General features: G+C 36.8%; 1 protein-coding gene across 2 annotated transcripts in view; it reads left to right on the top strand.

Moving 5' to 3' along the window:
• MCU (mitochondrial calcium uniporter) overlaps nt 1–24,711 on the top strand; it is a 234,437-nt gene that overhangs the window by 116,355 nt on the left and 93,371 nt on the right. The window contains exons 1-2 of one of the 2 annotated variants that reach the window (XM_081224222.1): nt 9,764–9,804; nt 10,760–10,805. The exons of the other annotated variant lie outside the window; for it this stretch is intronic. Coding sequence (XP_081080348.1) covers nt 9,779–9,804; nt 10,760–10,805 — 72 coding nt within the window. The 5' untranslated portion in view covers nt 9,764–9,778. Of the gene's footprint in view, nt 1–9,763; nt 9,805–10,759; nt 10,806–24,711 lie in introns of those variants that run through there. 2 annotated transcript variants of the gene reach the window in all.

The following is a 24,711-nucleotide window of genomic DNA, read 5'->3' as shown; positions in this document are numbered from 1 at the left end:
TGTGGCAAGTGGGCCCAGTAGTTGTGGCTTGCGGGCTGTAGAGCTCAGGCTTAGTAGTGTGGCACATGGGCTTAGTTGCCCTGCGGCATGTGGGATCTTCCTGGACCAGGGCTCGAGCCCGTGTCCCCTGCATTGGCAGGCAGATTTTTAGCCACTGTGCCACCAGGGAAGCCCTCATATGATATACTCTTGATAGTCTTTGTAGATGGGGGAGGGGCTGAAAGTATTTTAAGAGAAATGGTCTTCTCATTGTTGAGGGCTAAGAAATGGTGGGTGGCACTTTTTGTCTTTGTTGCCCTACTTGTTCCCAACAATTTAAAATTAGTGACGGGTCTTATGTCTTAAGTTTCTTTATATCATTAAATGACTATAACGTTTTCAAGTCAAATTTAAGTCTATAAAACTCAGCTGCTGGCCAGCTGTCTCTTAAAGTTGTGCAAAATGGACAAAAGAGAATTTTCATTTAATGCCATGTATGGACTGCAAACTGTAATCATTAGTATTTATTATTTTCACTCCTTTCTGTATTATTACTCTCCTTACCATACCATCTATACACCTAGTCTAGGGGAAAGTGTATCAAAGTTTTTTATGCTAGTCCTTAGATGGATTCTCTTTAGAGAATGTTTTTCTCTTTAAAACAGTGCTGAAAAAGTTATACTCTTTCTCTTTCTTTGAAGTTTCTGCTTACTTATATAGCCTATTTAGATATAGGATAAATTACTTTTGTTTGTATCAGGAAGGCTTTGAGCCAATTTGCTTTCCCTTAGTTATTGAAATTCCATGAATCACCAAGTAGGACTAATCTGAATAATTACTATTTGAGTGCAGGTATATTACTTGTAAGATGATCTCTGCGTATTTATGTAAGAATATGAAATTCTATTAATTTATTAAAAAATTTTCCCCTTCTGAACATATTTTCTTCTGTGTGGGAAATTCTTTCTAAATGCTGAAAAGCAACAGACATTCTTAAATGACTTTATCCAGAGGAGATGGCTACCTCAGTTCCCTTTATCAATAGGAACCATATGAGTAATAAAGTGTGGGGCCTTTGAAGTCAAGTTTGAATCCTGGCTATTCCACTTCCTAGCTGTGTGGCCTTGGATAAAGTCATTCAGTATGTCCATGTAAATATGGGAATAATGGTAGTACCACCTCAGGAGTTTCTTTTGAAGATTAAATGACATCAATGCATGTAAGGTATAGTGTGTTACATGGTTAGTGCCCAATAGATGCTGGTGGCAATGATGATTATGCTGCTTTTCAAGGTTTACTGCAGTAATCTGAGTAGGAGCAACAGCTATTGAAACCACTCAAAAAGAGAATAACCAGAAAAAGGAAGAACTATCAGAAAATTTTTATAGAAGCTCAGTAGTCTTGGGCCACTTAATTTATAGGTAAACAGGCCTGTATCCTTTTGTGGCCATGAGGGTTTAATTTATTCAGGAGTGGTAGACTGGGTTCATGTTGTATATTACTTTGTAACAAATCACCTTGAAATGTAGTGACCTAAAACAACAACAGTTATTATATTATTATCTCTCATGGTTTTGTGGGTTGATTGGGTGCAGTGAGATAGTTCATGCTTGGGGTGTCTCATGTGGTTACAGTCCGATGATGATGGGGTCTTCCTTACACATGTCTGGCTGGGCTGGCTGTTAGGTTGTACCTCAGCTGAGGCTGTAGTATGGAATATCTATATGTGGCCTCTCTATGTGACCTAGAATTCCTAAGCACATGGTGACTGGCTTTCAAGAGTGAATCTCTCAAAAGAGCCAGGTGGAAGCTTTGTTGCCTTTTATGACTTAGTTTCAGAAGTCATATTGTTACTACTGCCATGTTCACTGGTCTACCCAGATTCGAAGAATCATAGATCCTCCTCTTGATGGAAAGAATTATTGGCTTCATCATATTGTGAGAAAAACCTGTGGGATAGGATATGTTGTGGTGGCCATCTTTAGTAAACACAGTTTTCCAGTCTGCCCTCTATCCATAAGCATTCATTTTTCACATGCAAAATACATTCAACTCCTCTACCAAGATCCTCAACTCACATTCCATTACAGCAGCAACTCCAAGTCTAGGATCTTATCTATATCAAGTCCAGGTGTGAATGAGGCACCACAGGTACAATTCCCTGCATACAGCTCCTTGAGAACCATCCCTTCTTGATTTGAAGGCCTGTGACTAAAGAGATAAGTTATCTGCCCCACATACATTGCAACATATAATGGCAGGACAGGTACTATAGGATAACCATGATAGATGCTCCCATTGAAAAAGAGGGAAAAACAAGCGGTACATAGCAGTCACTGATTGATAGCAGTTCTGGAATCCAGCCAAACACATATTGCCAGTTGCTTGATTAGGCTCAATCTTTGTGTCTTTGGAGTTGTTTGCTAAAATTCTTGGCTCTGCCCTCTGGGCTCTTGATTCTGCTGAGTCATCCTTGCTTTTGCATTAAAAATTAGTCTCTATTAGTCTCTTTCCTGCTTTTTTTTTTCTTTTATTTTTTTGCTCTTGAGTAATCTCATAGAAGTTTGGGAGGTCCAAAGCCTCCCTTCATTTTGTTTTGTTTCTGACCTTTTCTGTCCATGTCGATACAGTTTCTGCAACCCAACTTCTGTGGGCTTCTTATTAAATCAGTTTATAAATTCACTCCATTAGACAAACCCGCACCAAAAATTTCTTCAAGGTAAGCCCTTCTCAGCCTCCAGCTCCCAGTGAGACTGCAGTGGGACAAGACCCTTCAGATTCTTAGAAACCCTGTTGTTTAACAGAGAGTATCTGTGAGGCATGCTCTTATTGATAGCCTTTTTGTTTCTGTTTGAAAGGATCTATAAGGCATCACCTTAAGTCTTGTCAAGGTCTTAATGAAGGATCTTAAAGGTTCATTTTCAATTTGATGTTTGCCTAGAACCTATTTCTTTTTTTTTTTAATCTTTATTGGAGTATAATGCTTTAAAATGGTGTGTTAGTTTCTGCTTTATAACAAAGTGAATCAGCTGTACATATACATCTATCCCCATATCTCCTCCCTCTTGCGTCTCCCTCCCACCCTCCCTATCCCACCCCTCTAGGTGGTCACAAAGCACCGAGCTGATCTCCCAGTGCTATGCAGCTGCCTCCCATTAGGTATCTATTTTACATTTGGTAGTATATATAAGTCCATGCCACTCTCTCACTTCGTCCCAGCTGACCCTTCCCCCTCCCCATGTCCTCAAGTCTATTCTCTACGTCTGCATCTCTATTCCTGTCCTGCCCCTAGGTCTTCATAATCTTTTTTTTTTTTAGATTACATATATATGTGTTAGCATACGGTATTTGTTTTTCTCTTTCTGACTTACTTCACTCTGTATGACAGACCCTAGGTCCATCCACCTCACTCAATTTCGTTTCTTTTTATGGCTGAGTAATATTCCATTGTATATATGTGCCACATCTTCTTTATCCATTCATCTGTCGATGGACACTTAGGTTGCTTCCATGTCCAGGCTATTGTAAATAGAGCCACAATGAACATTGTGGTACATGACTCTTTTTGAATTATGGTTTTCTCAGGGTATATGCCCAGTAGTGGGATTGCTGGGTCATATGGTAGTTCTATTTTCAGTTTTTTAAGGAACCTCCATACCGTTCTCCATAGTGGCTGTATAAACTTACATTCCCACCAGCAGTGCAAGAGGGTTCCCTTTTCTCCACACCCTTTCCAGCGTTTATTGTTGGTAGATTTTTTGATGATGGCCATTCTGACTGGTGTGAAGTGATACCTCATTGTAGTTTTGATTTGCATTTCTCTAATGATTAGTGATGTTGAACATTCTTTCATGTGTTTGTTGGCAATCTGTATATCTTCTTTGGAGAAATGTCTATTTAGGTCTTCTGCCCATTTTTGGATTGGGTTGTTTGTTTTTTTGATATTGAGCTGCATAAGCTGCTTGTATATTTTAGAGATTAATCCTTTGTCAGTTGCTTCATTTGCAAATATTTTCTCCCATTCTGAGGGTTGTCTTTTGGTCTTGTTTATGGTTTCGTTTGCTGTGCAAAAGCTTTTAAGTTTCATCAGGTCCCATTTGTTTATTTTTGTTTTTATTTACATTAGAGCCTATTTCTTAATTTGAGAATAGTTTGTCTTCTGTAGAGCTAAGTTTTGAAATGAGAAAAAGTTATTTTCAAACCCAGAAAATCCCAGGTTACTTATATATCCTCTAAAATTTTTTTGAAAAGAAAAATGGTAGATTTTTTTTTAAATAGCTTCTCTCTTCCACTTGTATTTTACTATAGATAGCTACAAGAAGGTAGGTAGCACCTTTAAAACTCTGCCTCAAAATCTCCTTAGCTAGAACATTGAGTTCATTAGGTACATTTCCTTTTTTCTACATTACCGCAGGTGACAATATTGCCAAAATTTCCACCACTACATATATTTCCTCTAGCTTCTGATGAAATTTTCCTCATTTTCCTTTAAGCTCTCAACAGCAGTCTCCTTGAGGCCTATCGTGCCTCCACCTGCCACCCCATTTCAGAGTCAGCACCACATGTTTTAGATTTTTGATATAGCAGCACCCCACTTCCAGGAATATTGACTTTGGATTGTCAAATAAAAGTTGTATCATAATCCATAACTAAAATGAGTAAATTTAAGAAAAATTTCCATTAAAACTGCTTAAAAATTGAAAATGTGTGTATGATCATTGTGATTATGTTTTAAAATAATTTTATCTTTTAGAGATATTGAAATATTAGTGTATAAAGTGATATAGCTTCTGGGAACTTACTTCAAAATAATATGTAAGTGGGGGAAATGGAGTGTGGGGCAGATGAAGTAAGACCAACCATAAGTTAGCAATTGTTGAATCTGGGTGACCGGTACATGGGGATTCATTGTACAATATATTTGCATAAAATAAAATAAAAAGATAAAGGAAAAATACTTTGGGAGTTCTTCAGAGGAAAATTAAAACTTAAAAAGATTTTATACTTAAAAGAGTAAGCTTTAGTTTCATGGAAAAGTCACTTATGTGGAATACTCTAATTTTCTGATCGTGCCAAGCAAACGAGGCATTATTATATGGTGCTTTTGGTCACCTACAGTTGTGCACTGAAACTTTTGTTCTCAAGTTTTTCCTTTTTTTTTTTTTAATTTTATGATTACTTTGTTTATCCACAAAAGCTACCTCATTGTTTACTTTACTGGATCTTGCCTGGCACTGTAACCAAAGAAGTTACTACACCAGGAGATTTTCAAGCTATTCTCCTGCAGTACCCCTAACTACAGAGAGTGAGAAATAGACCCCCTCAGGATCCTAGGGTATCTTTGGCAGGTGTGAAGTTTCTTTGAAATCCCATTTTCAAATTCCCATTTGAAGCTTGCATACATTTTAAAATTCTACTATGTACTAAGTATGTATATCTTTTTTTAAAATAAATATATTTATTTATTTATTAGGCACACAGGCTTCAGTAGTTGTGGCACACTGGCTCAGTAGTTGTGGCCCGCAGGCCCTAGAGTGCAGGCTCAGTAGTTGTGGCACACGGGCTTAGTTGCTCCACGGCACATAGGATCTTCCCAGACCAGGGCTCGAACCTGTGTCCCCCGCACTGGCAGGCAGATTCTTAACCACTGCGCTACCAGGGAAGCCCTATCTTTTTATGTATAAGGTTTCACTGGTATCCAAAAGTAGAGCATTCCTGTGAAACTTTGTAAGCAGAAATGGCATAAAACAAAGAAGCAATTACTTTAGGACAGCTCTTGCTAATGGATGCACAAAGTAAATCTAAGTAAAACACAGATTCTCACAGACACAGTTGAAAGCTCTGGTGGCTTGATGACGAGATGCTGAGTGTGGTTCCCAGGGAAGGAGGTTGGCAGTGCCACTCTCATCGCTCGGGTTGTGCACTGCCTCTACCATGGCTCATTGCAAAACAAATACTGAATGCTATTTTTGCTTTTTGCCTTTTTTCATAAAAATGAAAATCATCTTCAGATTTCTTTTGGTTAGTGAAACCACGTACTAATGTAAGTCTTCCATAAAAGTGAAGTAGGTAAAGCAAACTTTCAAACAGTGGAGGAATATCAAAATACTTTCTATGGGGCTTCCCTGGCGGCACAGTGGTTGAGAGTCCGCCTGCCGATGCAGGGGTTCGTGTCCCGGTCCGGGAAGATCCCACATGCCGTGGAGCGGCTGGGCCCGTGAGCTATGGCCGCTGAGCCTGCGTGTCCGGAGCCTGTGCCCCGCAACGGGAGAGGCCACAACAGTGAGAGGCCTGCGTACCGCAAAAAAAAACCTTTCTATCAGACTCCAAGATAAATAAACTCTAGGGAGATGTGCCAAGTTTTCCTCTAACACCAAATAACACCTGGGCACACTGTTAACTTATTCATCCCTCAATTGGATTACAGATCCTGGTGACTGGAGATGCTGGCTTCTGATAAGGTGCCTATGATGTGGTATCTGTTTCTTGGCCCAAGTGAACAGATTGGTTTAAAATAATGCTACTTTGTAACTGTTAGAGCTCATTGATCCACCAGGGGTTTCCACAAAACTCCAGGAAAGCCAGGTCCATGCTCTGATTACCTTTGCCCTAAACTACAGCAAGTACCTTAACATTTCTCGAATAGAAACATTTAAAACAATTATAGAGATATTGCATCCTATATAAGGCAAGGCCAAAGCCTTAAGAGGGAAATTTAAATAATCCTTATTTCCTCTTTGACCAAGCATTGTTTAACAAAAAGTCTTTGAATTTCCAGGCAGAAGGACTTTTTTATTTTCTGGTTTTGCTACAAATTTCTAGTTTTATTGCACTATGATTACAGAATGTTTCTTTTATTTTTGCTACATTTTGGAATTTATTGATATTTTCATTGTGACTTAATGTAGTCAGTTTTCATAAATGTTCCATGGACATTTGATAGGTACAGAATATACCCACATACCTATATACATACATATTCTAGCTTATTAACTAGATTAACTAGCCTTTTCCCTATTATTTTTGTCTACCTGATCATGTTGGTCTAAGAAGTGAAAGTCTCCTGTTACTAATATATTTCTGTGTGTTTCATCTTGTATCTCTTCTCTCTACTTTATGATAAATAGCTTCTGTGCTGTTTGGTGCACAGATGTTCATAATTGTTATATTTTTGTTGTGAATCATAACTCTTAAGGAACTGCCTTAGATATCTCTTTCTAGCTATGTGACCTTGTAAATGTTATGTAACCTCTATGAGCTTCAGTTTGATGGCAAAACAGTATTAACATAATTAAATAACTGGAGGTTTTGACATTTTTTATGTTATTTTCCCTAATTCCAAAAATAACTCATATTCTTGATACATACAATTTGATTTTTTTTTTTTTTTTTTTTTTTGGCCATGCAGTGTAGCTTGCAGGATCTCAGTTCCCCAACCAGGGATTGAACCTGGGCCATGGCAGTGAAAGCCTAATATACTAACCATTAGGCCACTGGGGAACTCTACCAATTTGATTTTTTTTTAAATTGGAGTATAATTACTTTACAATGTTTTGTTAGTTTCTGCTGTACAATGAAGTGAATCAGCTATAGGTATACATATATCCCCTCCCTCTTGGACCTCCCTCCCCACCTGCATCCCACCCATCTATGTCATCACAGAGCACTGAGCTGAGCTCCCTGTGCTATACAGCAGGTTTCAATTTGATTTTTATAGAAATGAATAAAGGGATAATAAAACTACCCAGTGTGGCATTATTTCTTATTAAACTAAATGCATTAAAGGGAAAAAATAGCTACCCATTATCCTAGCATCCACAGTTAACCACTGTATTTTTTTTTTATTAGTTTCTGCTTTATAACAAAGTGAATCAGTCATACATATACATCTGTTCCCACATCCCTTCCCTCATGCATCTCCCTCCCTCCCATCCTCCCCATCCCACCCGTCCAGGCGGTCACAAAGCACTGAGCTGATATCCCTGTGCTCTGCAGCTGCTTCCCACTATCTATCTAACCACTGTATTTTTATTGCATCCTCCCAGAACTTTTTTCTATGTGCATTAAAAAAATATTTTTTTAATTTTAGAAATCTTTTCTTATTAGAGTAATATGTGATATTTGTAAGTAAGTCAGAAAATACAAAAGTGTTATAGAGTAAAAAGCGAGTCATCTCTCCTAAGAGATAAAACCATTAACAGTTTGATGTAGATTCCAGACTTCTCTACACATATACAAATGTGTGGATATATTTTAAGCACAAATACAGAATCATATTATATATTTTAACACAAATATAAAATCATACTGTATTTAATTTTATAACTTAATTTTTGTACATAAGAGGTCCATGATACATTCTTTTCAAAGATTTGTATGTGGGTCAACCTCATTCTTTTTTAACAGCTATATAGTATTTCACTGTATTGCTATATCATAATTTATTTAGATTGTTTCCAAATATTCACTATAATAAACAGTGCTATAGTGAACATTCATTCATTCAGTAAATATTTAATGATCACCCTCTGTGTGCTAAGCACTGTTTTTGGTTTTGAAAACATGGTGGTAAACAAAACTAAATTTGGAGCCTTCATGAAGTTATTCTCCAGTGAACACTCATATCTGTATACTTGTGACAAGTTCAGTATTAAGAATGAAAGCAGAATTGTTGGGGCAAAGAGCACCTGTTAGATACTACTAAATCTCTTTATTCTAAAGAAAAGCCCAACTCATTTCATTGTTTTTGATAATTGTCATTATTAAGATGGAACATTTTTTCTGATTATTTGGCCATTTGTATTCTTTTATGAATTGCTTATTTGTATCTTAAGGATTGTAAATAATATATGATAAGTGTGTCAAATTATTTTTGAAATATGTTAGACATCTAACACTTGGTTGGATCATTATAGTTTCTATTATTTTTTATAGTGAATTTGACAAATATTGTAAAAAGATGGAAAAGCCTCTTTTTCATCTATCAGCAAGTAAAAATTTACTTACTGAATGAATTAATGAATCCATATATCTACCCTGTCTAGAAATTATGTCCTCTGAGTTAAGTCTCTTCATTTGAAAGCCTGAAAATCACTGAAAATAAAGGCAAACATCCTCTAACAGAATACTGAAAAAAGAGAAAGTTGTACTTTCCTAAAGAAAATCTTTGAATTGAATTGTGTTTGGATGATTTTTTTAACCTTGCCAGCAAACACTAAAACATTTTTTTAACTGAAATATAATTTACATCCAATTAAGCACACAAATTTTAGGTGTTGTATTTTTTTAAAACTGTTTCAGTGAAGGGAGAAACCAAAAAGTTTAGCATATTATCATTAACTTGGGGAGGTGGGGGTAGGCAGAGACCATATCCATAGTGCTTTGAAGACTGCCCTCTAAAAACTGTATAGTACTTCTAGTGTTATAATACAATATCATCTATTAAGCTAGGTGACTATTACTGTGTGATAGAAATTTAAAATGCTTTAAAAATAGAGGTGGTGAGGGGTTCAAATTGATTAAATAATTTTCTAGATAATTAGTATTAACTCGACACTTCTAGTCCTTTTTGCTGAAAGTATTTTCAAAAGATCTATTGATTTTATAGGTATACAGTGTGTTAATGTGACTCTTGAATGATTATAATGCCAGGTATAATAACTTCAGGGACATTATTTTGAATATAAATTTATTTTTCATCTTCTAGGATTGTATTATAGAAGCTGGAGGATCAAAATGATTTGATAAAATTTTATAGTCAGGACCTTAAACATCATCTAATCCAGTCCTCACGTCACAGATGGAGAAACCGAAGTTCAGAGAAAGGTGAGGGACTTGAGAGAGGTCGTGGTCTTAGCCAGTAATGGAGCTAACATTAGAACTCTGGCCGTCTGACTCGAGTCATATGTTCTTCCCACAAGCCCAATTTCCTTGGGCTTGAGGCTTGGACTGACTCTGACCCACAGATTTCTTAGAAGATTATCTTTGGTAATTCTTTGCCAGCTTGTTTTCTTGAAAATTGCTACAATATTCTAAAAGAAAATAGGAAACATATCTTGTTTCTTGAAGGTTCTAGGTAATTAATTCAAGGTAACCCTCAATTAAGCATGTTTTCCACATTCATGTAAGATTTCCTTTAAGAATACATATGTGGCCTTTGAGGAATTGTGATACCAAGTGTTCAACTGAAAAATGGAAACTTCCACAGTTGAGAGGTCAGGCCGTACTATCCTGAAGGCCATAAGGCATTTCCTGACACAAATGGTTCTAGAGGCAGACTCTTAGTGTATTCTGAGGATTTTCCTTGCCTCCTTTGAGATAATCATCTATCCTTTGCTTCAGTAACTTCAGCATTTTCAGTGAGTCTAGCAAGCATAAAAGATAAACAAGACAAAGAAATTTTGTTAACCCTTTTTCCATTTAAAAGTAATTTTGTATTTAATTGAAATACAAATCAAGCCTATTTGAGTTTTCTTTAAAAAAGAAAATAAAGGTTAATGAGTGACTCAAAGCTAATAGCTCCAGTCAGGGCTTCTGAATATCTTAAAAGTCCTTTAGTGAAACTGGCAGGGACCTATAAATGAGGCCTACAAATTTGTAATTTCATCAGAAACTGAGTGAAAAAGGAAAATTATGGTGAAGGCAAATACTTAGCTGCTCTAGGCTGTTGGATAGCCACTGCTCTCAGAGACAGCCTTGTGCTACTGTATTCAGTATGTATATATCTTCAAAATATTCAGCCTTTGTTTTTATTTATTTATTTGTTTGTTTGTTTGTTTAGGCTGCGTTGGGTCTTCACGGCTGCATGCAGGCTTTCTCCAGTTGCGGTGAGCTGGGGCAACTCTCTGTTACGGTGCGCGGGCTTCCCATTGCGGTGGCTTCTCCTGTTGAGGAGCACAGGCTCTAGGCATGCAGGCTTCAGTAGTTGTGGCCCATGGGCTCCAGAGCGCAGGCCCAGTAGCTGTGGCGCACGGGACTAATTGTTCCGCAGCATGTGGGATCTTCCCGGACCAGGGTTTGAACCCGTGTCCCCTGCATTTGCAGGCAGACTTTTAACCACTGCACCACCAGGGAAGCCCTCAGCCTTTGTTTTTAAAAGCAAACAGAACGTTGATTTCTTTGCATAATCTTTAAAGATTCACCTTCTGTTTTCTGTTTTATGCCTTTATTTCAACATTAAAATAATATTTGTTTATATATTTCTTCTTATTCTATAAATGCCTATAAAAAGTGAGCTGGTACATCTGTACAATCCTTTACAAAAACATCACCACTCAAACTTATTTTGCAATATTTGTAACTCCCATGTAATTGCGCTGAGTAGCTTTTCACTACAGCTTAATCTACGTGGTTTCATTCCCTGTACAACCTTCAGGTCATGTACCAAAAGAACCAAAAGAATTGTATCTTATATCATTTGTATTATTCATGACTCACTGTTTCTCTATTTCTCTTATAATAGAATAATACCCTGCCCCATTCTTCTTTGTGAGTTTCACTGTCAGAGAAGATAGACTTAAAACAATACTTTCCAGGGGCAAAATTAGGTGGGTTTTTCCATCTGGGTAATCTGTTTTGTTTTATGTTATTGTGGAGGAGAATGTAGCTCACAGAGTAGATGGTTATTTTTTTCCTGCTTGTGTGTTTGCCTTAGAAACCATTTCTTCACAAAACCAGCAGCAGTTCTCTCTAATTTTTCCTGTATTTTTTCATCCAATTGGCTCTCATTTTCCCCCGCCTTCTGCTTGCCTATTGTAATAAAGACTCAGTGAGACTAAGGACACTGCAGAACTTTCATTTAATTATGCGGTAGTGGAAAGAATGAAAAAAATACTTGCCACAAAGAAACAAAAATCCAAACCTGTGAATCTGGATTGTTCTGTTTGTTCCTGAGTAGCATCCTCTACTATTAATTTATCTATGCACACTGAAAACTCAAGAAAGGAGGCTTGTCTTTGAAGGCTTTTCTTGGAGAATCCCAGTATGTACTGAATTCCTAGCCTTCTAGCTTTTTTGTAATCAGTAACTTTAAACTTCCATTTTATATTCTTAGTATTTTATTATGAAAATATTAAACTTTTGTGAAAGTTGAAAGAATAGCTTAATGAATCCCATGTATCCATTACCTAATGTCATCAGTTATCAACCATATGGCCGATATTTCATCTTTACCCTCACCTATTTCCTTGCACACACACAAACATATACTGGATTGTTTTATGCAAATCATTTACCATATCATTTTCAAAAAACATACTTCAGTATATTTCTCTGACATATAAGGATAACCACAGTACCATCATCATATCTAAAAATATCAACATATTTCTTTCATATCATATTTAACTAGTAATTATTCAAATTTTCTTAATTGTCCCATACATGTTTTATTACAGTTGGTTCATTTAAAGCAGAATCCAAACAAGGACCATACATTATATTCTCTTTTAATCTATAGGTTCCTATTCCCTCACCTTTTTTTTTTTTAGCAATGTAAGTGAATATTTATTTAGAATGAGAAAAGAGCTCTAACAATTTGTACATTTCAAAAGCCAACAAATACATATTCCAGAATAATAACAAAATTTTTAATTAATCAACTTCCTGAAACACTTCTATAGTACTTTTTTTTTTGCGGTACGCGGGTCTCTCACTGTTGTGGTCTCTCCCGTTGTGGAGCACAGGCTCCAGACGCGCAGGCTCAGCGGCCATGGCTCACGGGCCCAGCCGCTCCGCGGCATGTGGGATCTTCCCAGACCAGGGCACGAACCCATGTCCCCTGCATCGGCAGGCGGACTCTCAACCACTGTGCCACCAGGGAAGCCCCTATAGTACTTTTTGATGCCTACATATTTTTGTCTTCATGCTCTTTTTTTTTTTTTTTTTTTTTGCGGTACGCGGGCCTCTCACTGTTGTGGCCTCTCCCGTTGCGGAGCACAGGCTCCGGACGCGCAGGCTCAGCAGCCATGGCTCACGGGCCCAGCCACTCCACGGCATGTGGGATCTTCCCGGACTGGGACACGAACCCGTGTCCCCTGCATCGGCAGGCGGACTCTCAACCACTGCACCACCAGGGAAGCCCTGTCTTCATACTCTTTGATCACTTCTTCATATGACAACAGTTTTTAAAGGTATTTTTCTATAGAGGGCAAAAACTAATTCAGCCTTTTCTCTAGCGTGGTTGATTGAAATTTGTTTTTTTTGTTTTTTTTTTGTTTTTTTTTGCATTATGTGGGCTTCTCACTGCTGTGGCCTCTCCCGTTGCGGAGCACAGGCTCTGGACATGCAGGCCCAGCAGCCATGGCTCACAGGCCCAGCCGCTCCGCGGCACGTGGGATCTTCCCAGACCGGGGCACGAACCCGTGTCCCCTACATCAGCAGGCGGACTCTCAACCACTGCGCCACCACGGAAGCCCCTGAAATTTGTTTTTTATTGTCGAAAGTTTGGGTGCAAAAAAAGAGCAAATTGACACACAGATGCACTCATTGTTTATAATATTACTACAAATAGGAGTACCAAGTAATTCTGTTTTGTGCTATTTCCAACAAAAATGAAAAAAAGGTATGGTGCATTATAATTGTATGCATGTGTTATCAAATATATTTCTGACAAAAGAGAACTTCATTTTGCCTGGGTATGATTGAGAACTGAATCTTCCACTTACATTTTTTCCCCTTGTCATTTGTTGACACAAATCAGATCACTTGTGCTGTAGAAATTCCCTATAAACTTTGCTAATCCTTGTGATATCTTTTAACATATTTTCCTCTCACCTGTATTCCTACATATTGTTAATTTAATGTAGAGGTGCAATCACATTCTAGTTCAATTTTTTGGCAAGAATACATTACAGGTGATTCTCTATACTTCCTGTTGCATCACATCAGAGGGCACAATGTTTATATATCTCTCCTTTTGTTAAGATATATTAGCACTACCCCCAATTTTCAGTTTAACTTTTTTAAGCAGTCTAAAAACCTGATGTTGACACTTTGCTTTAATATATCAGTTTGGAACTTTTAACATCCCAAAACAAATTTATGTTTTTCTTTTGTAATGTTAGACATGTAATATTTTCTTAGAAAAAAAAAAAAAAAGACTCAGGTCAATTCGAATTCCCAGAATAGACCTTCTTTTTTTTTTAACTTCTTTACTGGAGTATAATTGCTTTACAATGGTGTGTTAGTTTCTGCTTTATAATGTAGTGAATCAGCTATACATTTACATATAACCCCATATCTCCTCCCTCTTGCGTCTCCCTCCCACCCTCCCTATCCCATCCTCTAGGTGGTCACAAAGCACTGAGTTGATCTCCCTGTGCTATGCGGCTGCTTCCCACTAGCTATCTATTTTACATTTGGTAGCATATATATGTCCATGCCACTCTCTGAATTCGTCCCAGCTTACCTTTCCCCATCCCCATGTCCTCAAGTCCCTTCTCTATGTCTGCATCTTTATTCCTGACCTGCCTGTAGGTTCTTCAGATTTTTTTTTTTTAGATTCTGTATATATGTGTTAGCGTACAGTATTTGTTTTTCTCTTTCTGACTTACTTCAATCTGTATGATGGACTCTAGGTCCATCCACCTCACTACAAATAACTCAATTTCGTTTCTTTTTATGGCTGAGTAATATTCCATTGTATATATGTGCCACATCTTCTTTATCCATTCATCTGTCGATGGACACTTAGGTTGCTTACATGCCCGGGCTATTGTAAATAGAGCGGCAATGAACATTGTGGTACATGACTGTTTTTGAATTGTGGTTTTTTCAGGATATATGCCCAGTAGTGGGATTGCTGGGTCGTATGGTAGTTCTATTTTCAGTTTTTTAAGGAACCTCCATACTGTTCTCCATAGTGCCTTTATCAATTTACATTCCCACCAACAGTGCAAGAGGATTCCCTTATCTCCACACCCTCTCCAGCGTTTATTGTTTGTAGATTTTTTGATGATGGCCATTCTGACTGGTGTGAGGTAATACCTCATTGTAGTTTTTGATTTGCATTTCTCTAATGATTAGTGATGTTGAGCATCCTTTCATGTGTTTGTTAGCAATCAGTATATCTTCTTTGGAGAAATGTCTATTTAGGTCTTCTGCCTATTTTTGGATTGGGTTGTTTGTTTTTTTGATATTGAGCTGCATGAGCTGCTTGTATATTTTGGAGATTAATTCTTTGTCAGTTGCTTCATTTGCAAATATTTTCTCCCATTCTGAGGGCTGTCTTTTCATTTTGTATATGGTTTCCTTTGCTGTGCAAAAGCTTTTAAGTTTCTTTAGGTCCCATTTGTTTATTTTTGTTTTTATTTCCATTTCTCTAGGAGGTGGGTCAAAAAGGATCTTGCTGTGATGTATGTCATAGAGTGTTGTACCTGTATTTTCCTCTAAGAGTTTTATAGTGTCTGGGCTTACATTTAGGTCTCTAATCCATTTTGAGTTTATTTTTGAGTATGGTGTTAGGGAGTGTTCTAATTTCATTCTTTTACATGTAGCTGTCCAGTTTTCCCAGCACCACTTATTGAAGGGGCTGTCTTTTCTCCATTGTATATTCTTGCCTCCTTTATCAAAAATAAGGTGACCAGGGGCTTCCCTGGTGGCACAGTGGTTAAGAATCCGCCTGCCAATGCAGGGAACATGGTTCAAGCCCTGGTCCGGGAAGATCCCACATGCTGCAGAGCAACAAAGCCTGTGAGCCCCAAGTACTGAGGCTGGGCTCTAGAGCCCATGAGCTGCAACTACTGAGCCTGCGTGCCACAACTACTGAAGCCCGCACTCCTAGAGCCCATGCTCTGCAACAAGTGAAGGTACCGCAATGAGAAGCCAATGCACCGCAATGAAGAGCAGCCCCCACTCACCGGAACTAGAGGAAGCCCACTTGTAGCAACAAAGACCCAATGCAGCCAAAAATAAATAAATAAATAAATAAATTTATTTAAAAATTAGGTGACCACTTGTGCGTAGGTTTATCTCTGGGCTTTCTATCCTGTTTCATTGATCTGTATTTCTGTTTTTGTACTCGTACCATACTGTCTTGATTACTGTAGCTTTGTAATATAGTCTGACCTGGGAGCCTGATTCCTCGTGCTCCGTTTTTCTTTCTCAAGATTGCTTTGGCTATTCGGGGTCTTTTGTGTTTTCATACAAATTGTGAAATTTTTTGTTCTAGTTCTGTGAAAACTACCAGTGGTAGTTTGATAGGGATTGCATTGAATCTGTAGATTGCTTTGGGTAGTATAGTCATTTTCACAATGTTGATTCTTCCAATCCAAGAACATGGTATATGTCTCCATCTGTTTGTATCATCTTTAATTTCTTTCATCAGTGTCTTATAGTTTTCTGCATACAGGTCTTTTACCTCCTTAGGTAGGTTTATTCCTAGGTATTCTATTCTTTTTGTTGTAATGGTAAATGGGAGTGTTTCCTTAATTTCTCTTTCAGATTTTTCATCATTAGTGTATAGGAATGCAAGAGATTTCTGTGCATTAATTTTGTACCCTACTACTTTACCAAATTGATTGATTAGCTCTAGTAGTTTTCTGGTAGCATCCTTAGGATTCTCTACGTATAGTATCATGTCATCTGCAAACAGTGACAGATTTACTTCTCCTTTCCAATTTGGATTCCTTTTATTTCTTTCTCTTCTCTGATTGCTGTGGCTAAAACTTCCAAAACTAGGTTGAATAATAGTGGTGAGAGTGGGCAACCTTGTCTTGTTCCTGATCTCAGTGGAAATGGTTTCAGTTTTTCACCAGTGAGAACGATGTTGGCTGTGGGTGTGTCATATATGGCCTTTATTAAGTTGAGGAATGTTCCCTCTGTGCCTACTTTCTGGAAGGTGTTTATCATAAATGGGTGTTGAATTTTGTTAAAAGCTTTTTCTGCATTTATTGAGATGATTATCTGGTTTTTCTCTTTCAGTTTGTTAATATGGTATATCACATTGATTGATTTACATATATTGAAGAATGCTTGCATTCCTCGGATAAACCCCACTTGATCATGGTGTATGATCCTTTTAATGTGCTGTTGGATTCTGCTTGCTAGTATTTTGTTGAGGATTTCTGCATCTGTATTCATCAGTGATATTGGCCTGTAGTTTTCTTTCTTTGTGACATCTTTTGGTACCAGGGTGATGGTGGTCTCCTAGAATGAGCTTGGGACTGTTCCTCCCTCTGCTATATTTTGGAAGAGTTTGAGAAGGATAGGTGTTAGCTCTTCTCTAAATGTTTGATAGAATTCACCTGTGAACCCATCTGGTCCTGGGCTTTTGTTTGTTGGAAGATTTTTAATCATAGTCTCAATTTCAGTGCTTGTGATTGGTCTGCTTATATTTTCTGTTTCTTCCTGGTTCAGTCTTGGAAGGTTGTGCTTTTCTGAAAATTTGTCCCTTTCTTCCAGGTTGTCCATTTTATTGACGTATAGTTGCTTATAGTAATCTCTCATGATTCTTTGTATTTCTGCAGTGTCAGTTGTTACTTCTCCTTTTTCATTTCTAATTCTATTGATTTGAGTCTTCTCCCTTTTGTCCTTGATGAGTCTGGCTAATGGTTTATCAATTTTGTTTATTTTCTCAAAGAACCAGCTTTTAGTTTTATTGATCTTTGCTATCTTTTCCTTCATTTCTTTTTCATTTACTTCTGATCTGATCTTTATGATTTCTTTCCTTCTGCTAACTTTGGGGTTTTTTTGTTCTTCTTTCTCTAATTGCTTTAGGTGTAAGTTTAGGTTGTTTATTTGAGATGTTTCTTGTTTCTTGAGGTAGGATTGAATTGCTATAACCTTCCCTCTTAGAACTGCCTTTGCTGTATCCCATAGGTTTTGGGTCATTGTGTTTTCATTGTCATTTGTTTCTAGGTATTTTTTGATTTCCTCTTTGATTTCTTAGTGATCTCTTGGTTATTAAGTAGTGTATTGTTTAGCTTCCATGTGTTTGTATTTTTTACAGATTTTTTCCTGTAATTGATATCTAGTCTCATAGCGTTGTGGTCAGAAAAGATACTTGATACAATTTCAATTTTCTTAAATTTACCAAGACTTGATTTGTGACCCAAGATATGATCTATCCTGGAGGATGTTCCATGAGCACTTGAGAAGAAAGTGTATTCTGTTGTTTTGGGATGGACTGTCCTATAAATATCAATTAAGTCCATCTTGTTTAATGTATCATTTAAAGCTTGTGTTTCCTTATTTATTTTCACTTTGGATGATCTGTCCATTGGTGAAAGTGGGGTGTCAAAGACCCCTACTGTGATTGTGTTACTGTCGATTTCCCCTTTTATGGTTGTTAGCATTTGCCTTTTGTATTGAGGTGCTCCTGTGTTGGGTGCATAAGTATTTACAATTGTTATATCCTCTTCTTGGATTGATCCCTTGATCATTATGTAGTTTCCTTCTTTGCTTTGGTAATAGTCTCTCTTTTAAAGTCTATTTTGTCTGATATGAGAATTGCTCTGCCAGCTTTTTTTGATTTCCATTTGCATGGAATCTTTTTCCATTCCCTCACTTTAAGTCTTTATATGTCCGTAGGTCTGGAGTGGGTCTCTTTTAGACAACATATATATGGGTCTTGTTTTTGTATCCATTCAGCCAGTCTGTGTCTTTTGGTTGGAGCATTTAATCCGTTTACCTTTAAGTTAATTATTGATATCTATGTTCCTATGACCATTTTCTTAATTGTCTTGGGTTTGTTATTATAGGTCTTTTCCTTCAATTGTGTTTCCTGCCTAGAGAAGTTCTGTTAGGATTTGTTGTAAAACTGGTTTGGTGGTGCTTTATTCTCTTAGCTTTTGCTTGTCTGTAAAGGTTTTAATTCCTCTGTCGAATTTGAATGACATCCTTGATGGGTAGAGAAATCTTGGTTGTAGGTTTTTCCCTTTGATCACTTTAAATATGTCCTGCCACTCCCTCCTGGTTTTCAGAGTTTCTGCTGAAAGATCAGCTGTTAACCTTATGGGGATTGCCTTGTGTGTTAGTTGTTGTTTTTCCCTTGCTGCTTTTAATATTTTTTCTTTGTATTTAATTTTTGATAGTTTGATTAATATGTGTCTTGGCATGTTTCTCCTTGGATTTATCCTGTATGGGACTCTCTGCACTTCCTGGACTTGATTAACTAATTCTGTTCCCATATTAGGGAAGTTTTCAACTGTAATCTCTTCAAATGTTTTCCCAGTCCCTTTCTTTTTCTCTTCTTCTTCTGGGACCCCTATAATTTGAATGTTGGTGCATTTAATGTTGTCCCAGAGGTCTGTGAGACTGTCCTCAATTCTTTTCATTCTTTTTTCTTCAGAATAGACTTTCTTAAATGCAAACTATACAATGAAAAAGCTACTTAGTTACACTGAGGAAGATTCTCTTAAGTTTTGTTTTCCTTCTTCATTCCACAGGTATTTATACATATGATAAATACTTATTTAGAGCCTGCTATGTGCCAGGTGCTGTAAAAGTAACATGGTTCCTGCTTTCATGGAGCTTACAGTCTAGTAAAGGAACAGATATTAATCAAACAATCTAGCAATTAAATATAAAGGTATAATTTTTAAGTGTTTAGAATAGAGCTATGAAGAACTCTGAGAGCATTTTTTAAGGGGATTGTCCTAGTTTGGTTACTAAGGAAGTAGTGATTGAATGAGATCTGCAAAAATGAATAGTCATTAATCAGCTGAAGGAATAAACTGGCGTCTTTAAATGGACTGAATGAGGAAAGACCCCCATGCCCAAAGAGGAGAATGTAGAATGTAAGTAAGTGCAAAAGCAGTGTATACTGACTTACAGAGAGTGAGAAGAAGTCTGGTATGAGACATAGGTCGGCAATAGGTCATGAAGGGCTTTACAGGGAGCTATGTGGAGGTCTTTAATTCAATAATTCATTCAAATTTGCAGATAGTATTTGAACGAACATGTCCATTATGTGTTAGGTACATTCCTCTTGTTGCCAGGAACATATAGTTGAACCAGTTATCAACTTTGTGCTCTAGTAGTGGTGTAGGCAGAAGGGAAGGGAACAAAAACAAATAAATCAATAAGAAAGAATCACATAGTGAGAAGCACCAAGAATAAAATAAAGCAGACTCTTGTGTTCACAGTGACTGTTGAGCTAATTTTGAGTGACTAGAAAGAGAGGACCCGTCTGAGTAGGGGATGATTAATGAAACCTGAATGACAAGATGGAACCAATCCATGAGGAACATTCTAGGCAGAGAAATTATGTAAGGCCATGAGACCAGAACAAGGTTGGAGAGTTCAAGGAACTGTAAGAAAGCACTGGGCTGGGATCTATGGAAGAAGGGTAACAGAGGTACAAAATAAGGTTAAAGAGAGATATAGCTCCTATACAGCTGTAAAACCATATTACAAGACTAGTAAAATTCAAGTGGCCTTGGTTTTACGTGATAATGTTTTGCTAACATTAAATGGCCAACATGAAATATGATTATGGTACTGATTACCACTGCTTGGATTCTTTTGAGTCAATCATACATACATTGCTGAGTGTGGTGTGATGTCTCAATTCTACCATTTTTTCTTTCTGAAATTATACAGGAGCTTTATATAATCTATCATGATCTCACTTGGCTGCATAGAACTTCTTTTCACTAACACAGTGTAAAACACAAATGTGGAAGTGAATTTCATAGCATTACTCCAGTTTATCTTGGTTTTACTTTCTTACAGTCTGTATGGCACAGCTCTAGAGAGTGACATTTGCTTTAGTAGTTAATATGGTTTCTTAAGTCCTTGAGAAACAATAATTATTGTGCTGCTTTCCACACACAGGAGCAGCATTTTCATTTATTATTTGGATACCTAGGTAAGTTTAAAAACCTGACTTTAGCCATACATAAATACCATTACAAAGTGATTCATCCTTAGAGACGGGGGGAAAGACTCTTTGACAGTAATTTATTTATTTTTTTAATAATATATATATTTTTTAATTAATTAATTTTTAAAATTTTTGACTGCTTTGGGTCTTCGTTGCTGTGTATGGGCTTTCTCTAGTTGTGTCGAGTGGTGGCTACTCTTCATTGCGGTGTGTAGGCTTCTCATTGCAGTGGCTTTTCTTGTTGCAGAGCATGGGCTCTAGGCGCGCAGGCTTCAGTAGTTGTGGCTTGTGGGCTCAGTAGTTGTGGCTTGCGAGCTCTAGAGCACAGGCTCAGTAATTGTGACACACGGGCTTAGTTGCTCCACGGCACGTGGGATCTTCCTACACCAGGGATCGAACCCGTGTCCCCTGCATTGGCAGGTGGATTCTTAACCACTGCACCACCAGGGAAGTCCGGTAGGCAAATTCTTAACTACTGTGCCAACAGGGAAGTCCCTGATATTGGACTTTTATGTGGTTACTGGCTATACTAAGGGATGGCCAACAGAAGGCAGGGCACTGAGAAGCTCTTCCCTTTTCTCACCCAGGAACATGTATTATTCGTAAACTAACATATTCTGTTAATGTGTATTTATAAATTATTAGCAAGATAAACTAATAAAAGAAAAAACTTGAAAAGCAATCACTGATTTCTGTCCAGATTCTATTTACTTATTTAAACATCTAATTACTTTTCCAAATAGAAACAGTCACTTAGATACAATCTCGTCAGTAAGCAAGATGAAATAGGAAACTTTATCATAATTTTTAGACACACTTATTTTATTTTACTTGATTATAAATGATTTCTGTAAGAAATACTTAGGAAAAGAATAACATGAATTTTAAAAATAGATACATTTTACAACAACATATCATCCCTAATGGATATTAGGTTTCTTTTGTCATTATATTTAGCAATTAATTGGCTTACCTTTTCTCCCACCTGCTATCTCTGAAACTCAGCCAGATCCTCTTGTCTTTGGCTCTGATGCAGAGCTCATGACCAGCCAAATAAAGAAAGGATTCAAGTTAATGTTTGCCCTGAAATTAGATGAATCTACTGTAGAAATTTTTTGTGGGATAGGAACAGTCATGGGCATCTGAAATACTAACTTCAGAAGGCTTATAGAATCCCAAGAAAATATTTTACAATTTGACACAAGAACAAAGTTTCCCAAAGAAAAAAAAATTGTTAAATTTTCAGGTGAATTCTTCATATTCATGGGATAGACAGCTGTTAGATAAAGGAAACAATAAGCCTCTAATAACACACATTTTTAAGGTCATGATTTAGAAGGAAGTATCCTTCTAGTACTTTGAGGAAGAGTTGGGTTCGTTTATTTTGTGGAAAACATTGAAAATTATAAGAAGTTTTGGCATTATCCTTTAAGCAAAGAGAAGCGAATGAGAGTGTTTTGAAGAGGGGATGGTATCATCCTGTCTTTATTTAGGGGGGTGACTGCTACCACTCTGATGAATATATTAGAAGGATGGGGACTATTGCAGGAGTAGTTAACAATAGCAAAAGTTTTTTTTTTTTTAGTGTTTTTGAGTGTCAGTGTTTTTATACATTAGCCCTTTGATACCTCACCTCTGGACTTACAGATGCAGAAACTAAGGTTTGAGGTAGTTAAAAACAAAAACACAACTTGCTCAAAATCACAAAGCTAGTAAATGGGGGAGCTGAGAATCAAATCCATTTGCAACTTCAGGGCCTGTGCTCTTAACTTCTGAATTATACCAGTGTTGGTTTAAAAAAAAAAAAGATTTAAAAGGAGTAAAAAAGGAGCTAAAAGGGTGGTGGTGGACTTAATAAGCTATGGAATTGGCTAGGAGTAGGAAGTGAAGATTCTAAGATGGCTGTGAGGCTTAAAGCCTGAGGGAATAACCAGAAGATTGGAGTTAATTAATCAAAATGGGAAACACAGGAGTGGTACAGGTTTGGGAACATATAGTTCAAGAAAATGTAGGTATATTTGATAGAGATATCTAGCAATTGGAAATTTGGATCCGAAAATCAGTACAGAAAGGACTCAAGTTATTATTTTCATTGTGATAATAACTTGAAGTTCTAAAAAAGTTTGTGCTCTCTAGGCATAATGAAGTGTGACAAGAGAAAGGCAAAGAAGAGACCTAAATAAGGAGTATTTTGGGGATAGCTGAAAGAGCAATCGTCAGTGAAGGAGACAACTAATCAAAGACACAATAGGACAAGAAGTAAATTCAGGAATTCTTATAGCGACATAAAATTCAAAGAAAAGAATTTCAAGAGGGAGGAGGTAGTCAATAGTGTCAAATGTTGCCAAAAGGTATTAATATATGAGAAATGAGGAAAGGGTGATGGAAAATTTGACAATGAAAAAACTAGTTTGGGTCAATAGTAGTATCAGTGAAGGTAGAGTTTGTGGGGTGGGTGAATGTATATAATACATAAATAGACATGTTTAAGGTTGGGGAAAAGAGCCAAAACTGAAGGAGTAAAGAGATTAACTTTGAAAAGGAATACAGATGCTTCATCTCCTGATATAGATTAAGAGAGAAACTAATACAACATTGTAATTCAACTATACGATAGATAGATAGATAGATAGATAGATAGATAGATAGATAGATAGATAAGGAGGTAGATAGAGAGGAAGAAAGAAAGAAAATTGAGAAGCTTTTCTATGGAAAAGAAAGAAGTCTTGGGAGTGAATTTCAGAAGATCTTGACCTTGGTATAGTAGGAGGTGAGGTCTTACTGAGAGGTATAGGAAGCAATTCTGTAAGGCTCTTTAGGGAAAAAGTCTGAGTGTCTACTAGAAACGTGTGAAAGCATTTACTGAGCAAACTTCATCATCTAGCTAAGGTTGGATAATGTGAATTTGAAACAATATCTGTTAAGACAATTATATTGCCTTTTTTAACAGTCCTTGCCTCATCCTATGATAGGAATTTAAACTCAGATCTTGTACTGCCAGTTTTTTTAAATGAAAATGCATGATTTATAATGTAAGAAAAACAGACTATAAAATAGATGATCAGATTTAAGTACACACTGCCTTTCAGTTTTTTTTGTAATGGTTGTTGTTTTGAGAAAAAGGTTATGGATGTTAAAGGAAACTCACATTGTAGTGTCGCTGAGCCAAAATAACATTTGTTGATATCTTGTTGATGTGTTCATATATGTTTTTTGTTGAACTGGATTGGCATTTTTATGAGATAAGCATTTTCTTGTGCCTTTCGTAGTTATTCGAGTAATAACCAATAGACTTGATCTTCTATAAATCCGTTTAATAAGATTTGTACTGTAAGATCAGTGGGACTCATTCAGATTATTTTTACAATTGAATTTCCTTTTCTTGATTAGGCAACCACCCAATCCTTGTTTGCTTTTCTTTCAACCAGTGCATTTGAATTTCAGAGCAGGAGGAAAGGAATCTTTCAAACTCAGTTTAGTTTGATAGAAAAGGCACACTGTTATAAAAATGCGTAAGTTGTCTTTGAGCTTATCGTTTAATGATTTCCTTTTATCTCTGTATTCAGAGACTGAGTAATGAGACTGTTTAAATATTTGAAAAACAAATTTCATATTAACCAACTTATCCTTGAAGATAAATGACAATTTCTCAAGATAGCATGAATATTTTTTAAAAAGAATTTTACCAAAAGACCTTACTTGCTTTTTCAGTCTAATTTTAGTACCTGTAGAATTCTAAATGATGTCTTTTCTTTCATTACAGGTATAACCTAAAACATTCCCCTGTGTCTTCCTTACATTTCAGGAGAAAAACAAATTTCACTCAGCCAAGGCTGTGTTCCTTGTCATTTATATGCTAGATACACTTGAAGGCAATTTCCTATATTTTATATATTTAATATTTTATA

The sequence above is a fragment of the Mesoplodon bidens genome (assembly GCF_964165515.1).
Source record: "Mesoplodon bidens genome assembly, chromosome: 1".
NCBI lineage: Eukaryota > Metazoa > Chordata > Mammalia > Artiodactyla > Ziphiidae > Mesoplodon > Mesoplodon bidens.
The sequence above is the reverse complement of the archived record's forward strand: the minus strand, read 5'-3'. Positions and strand labels throughout refer to the sequence as shown.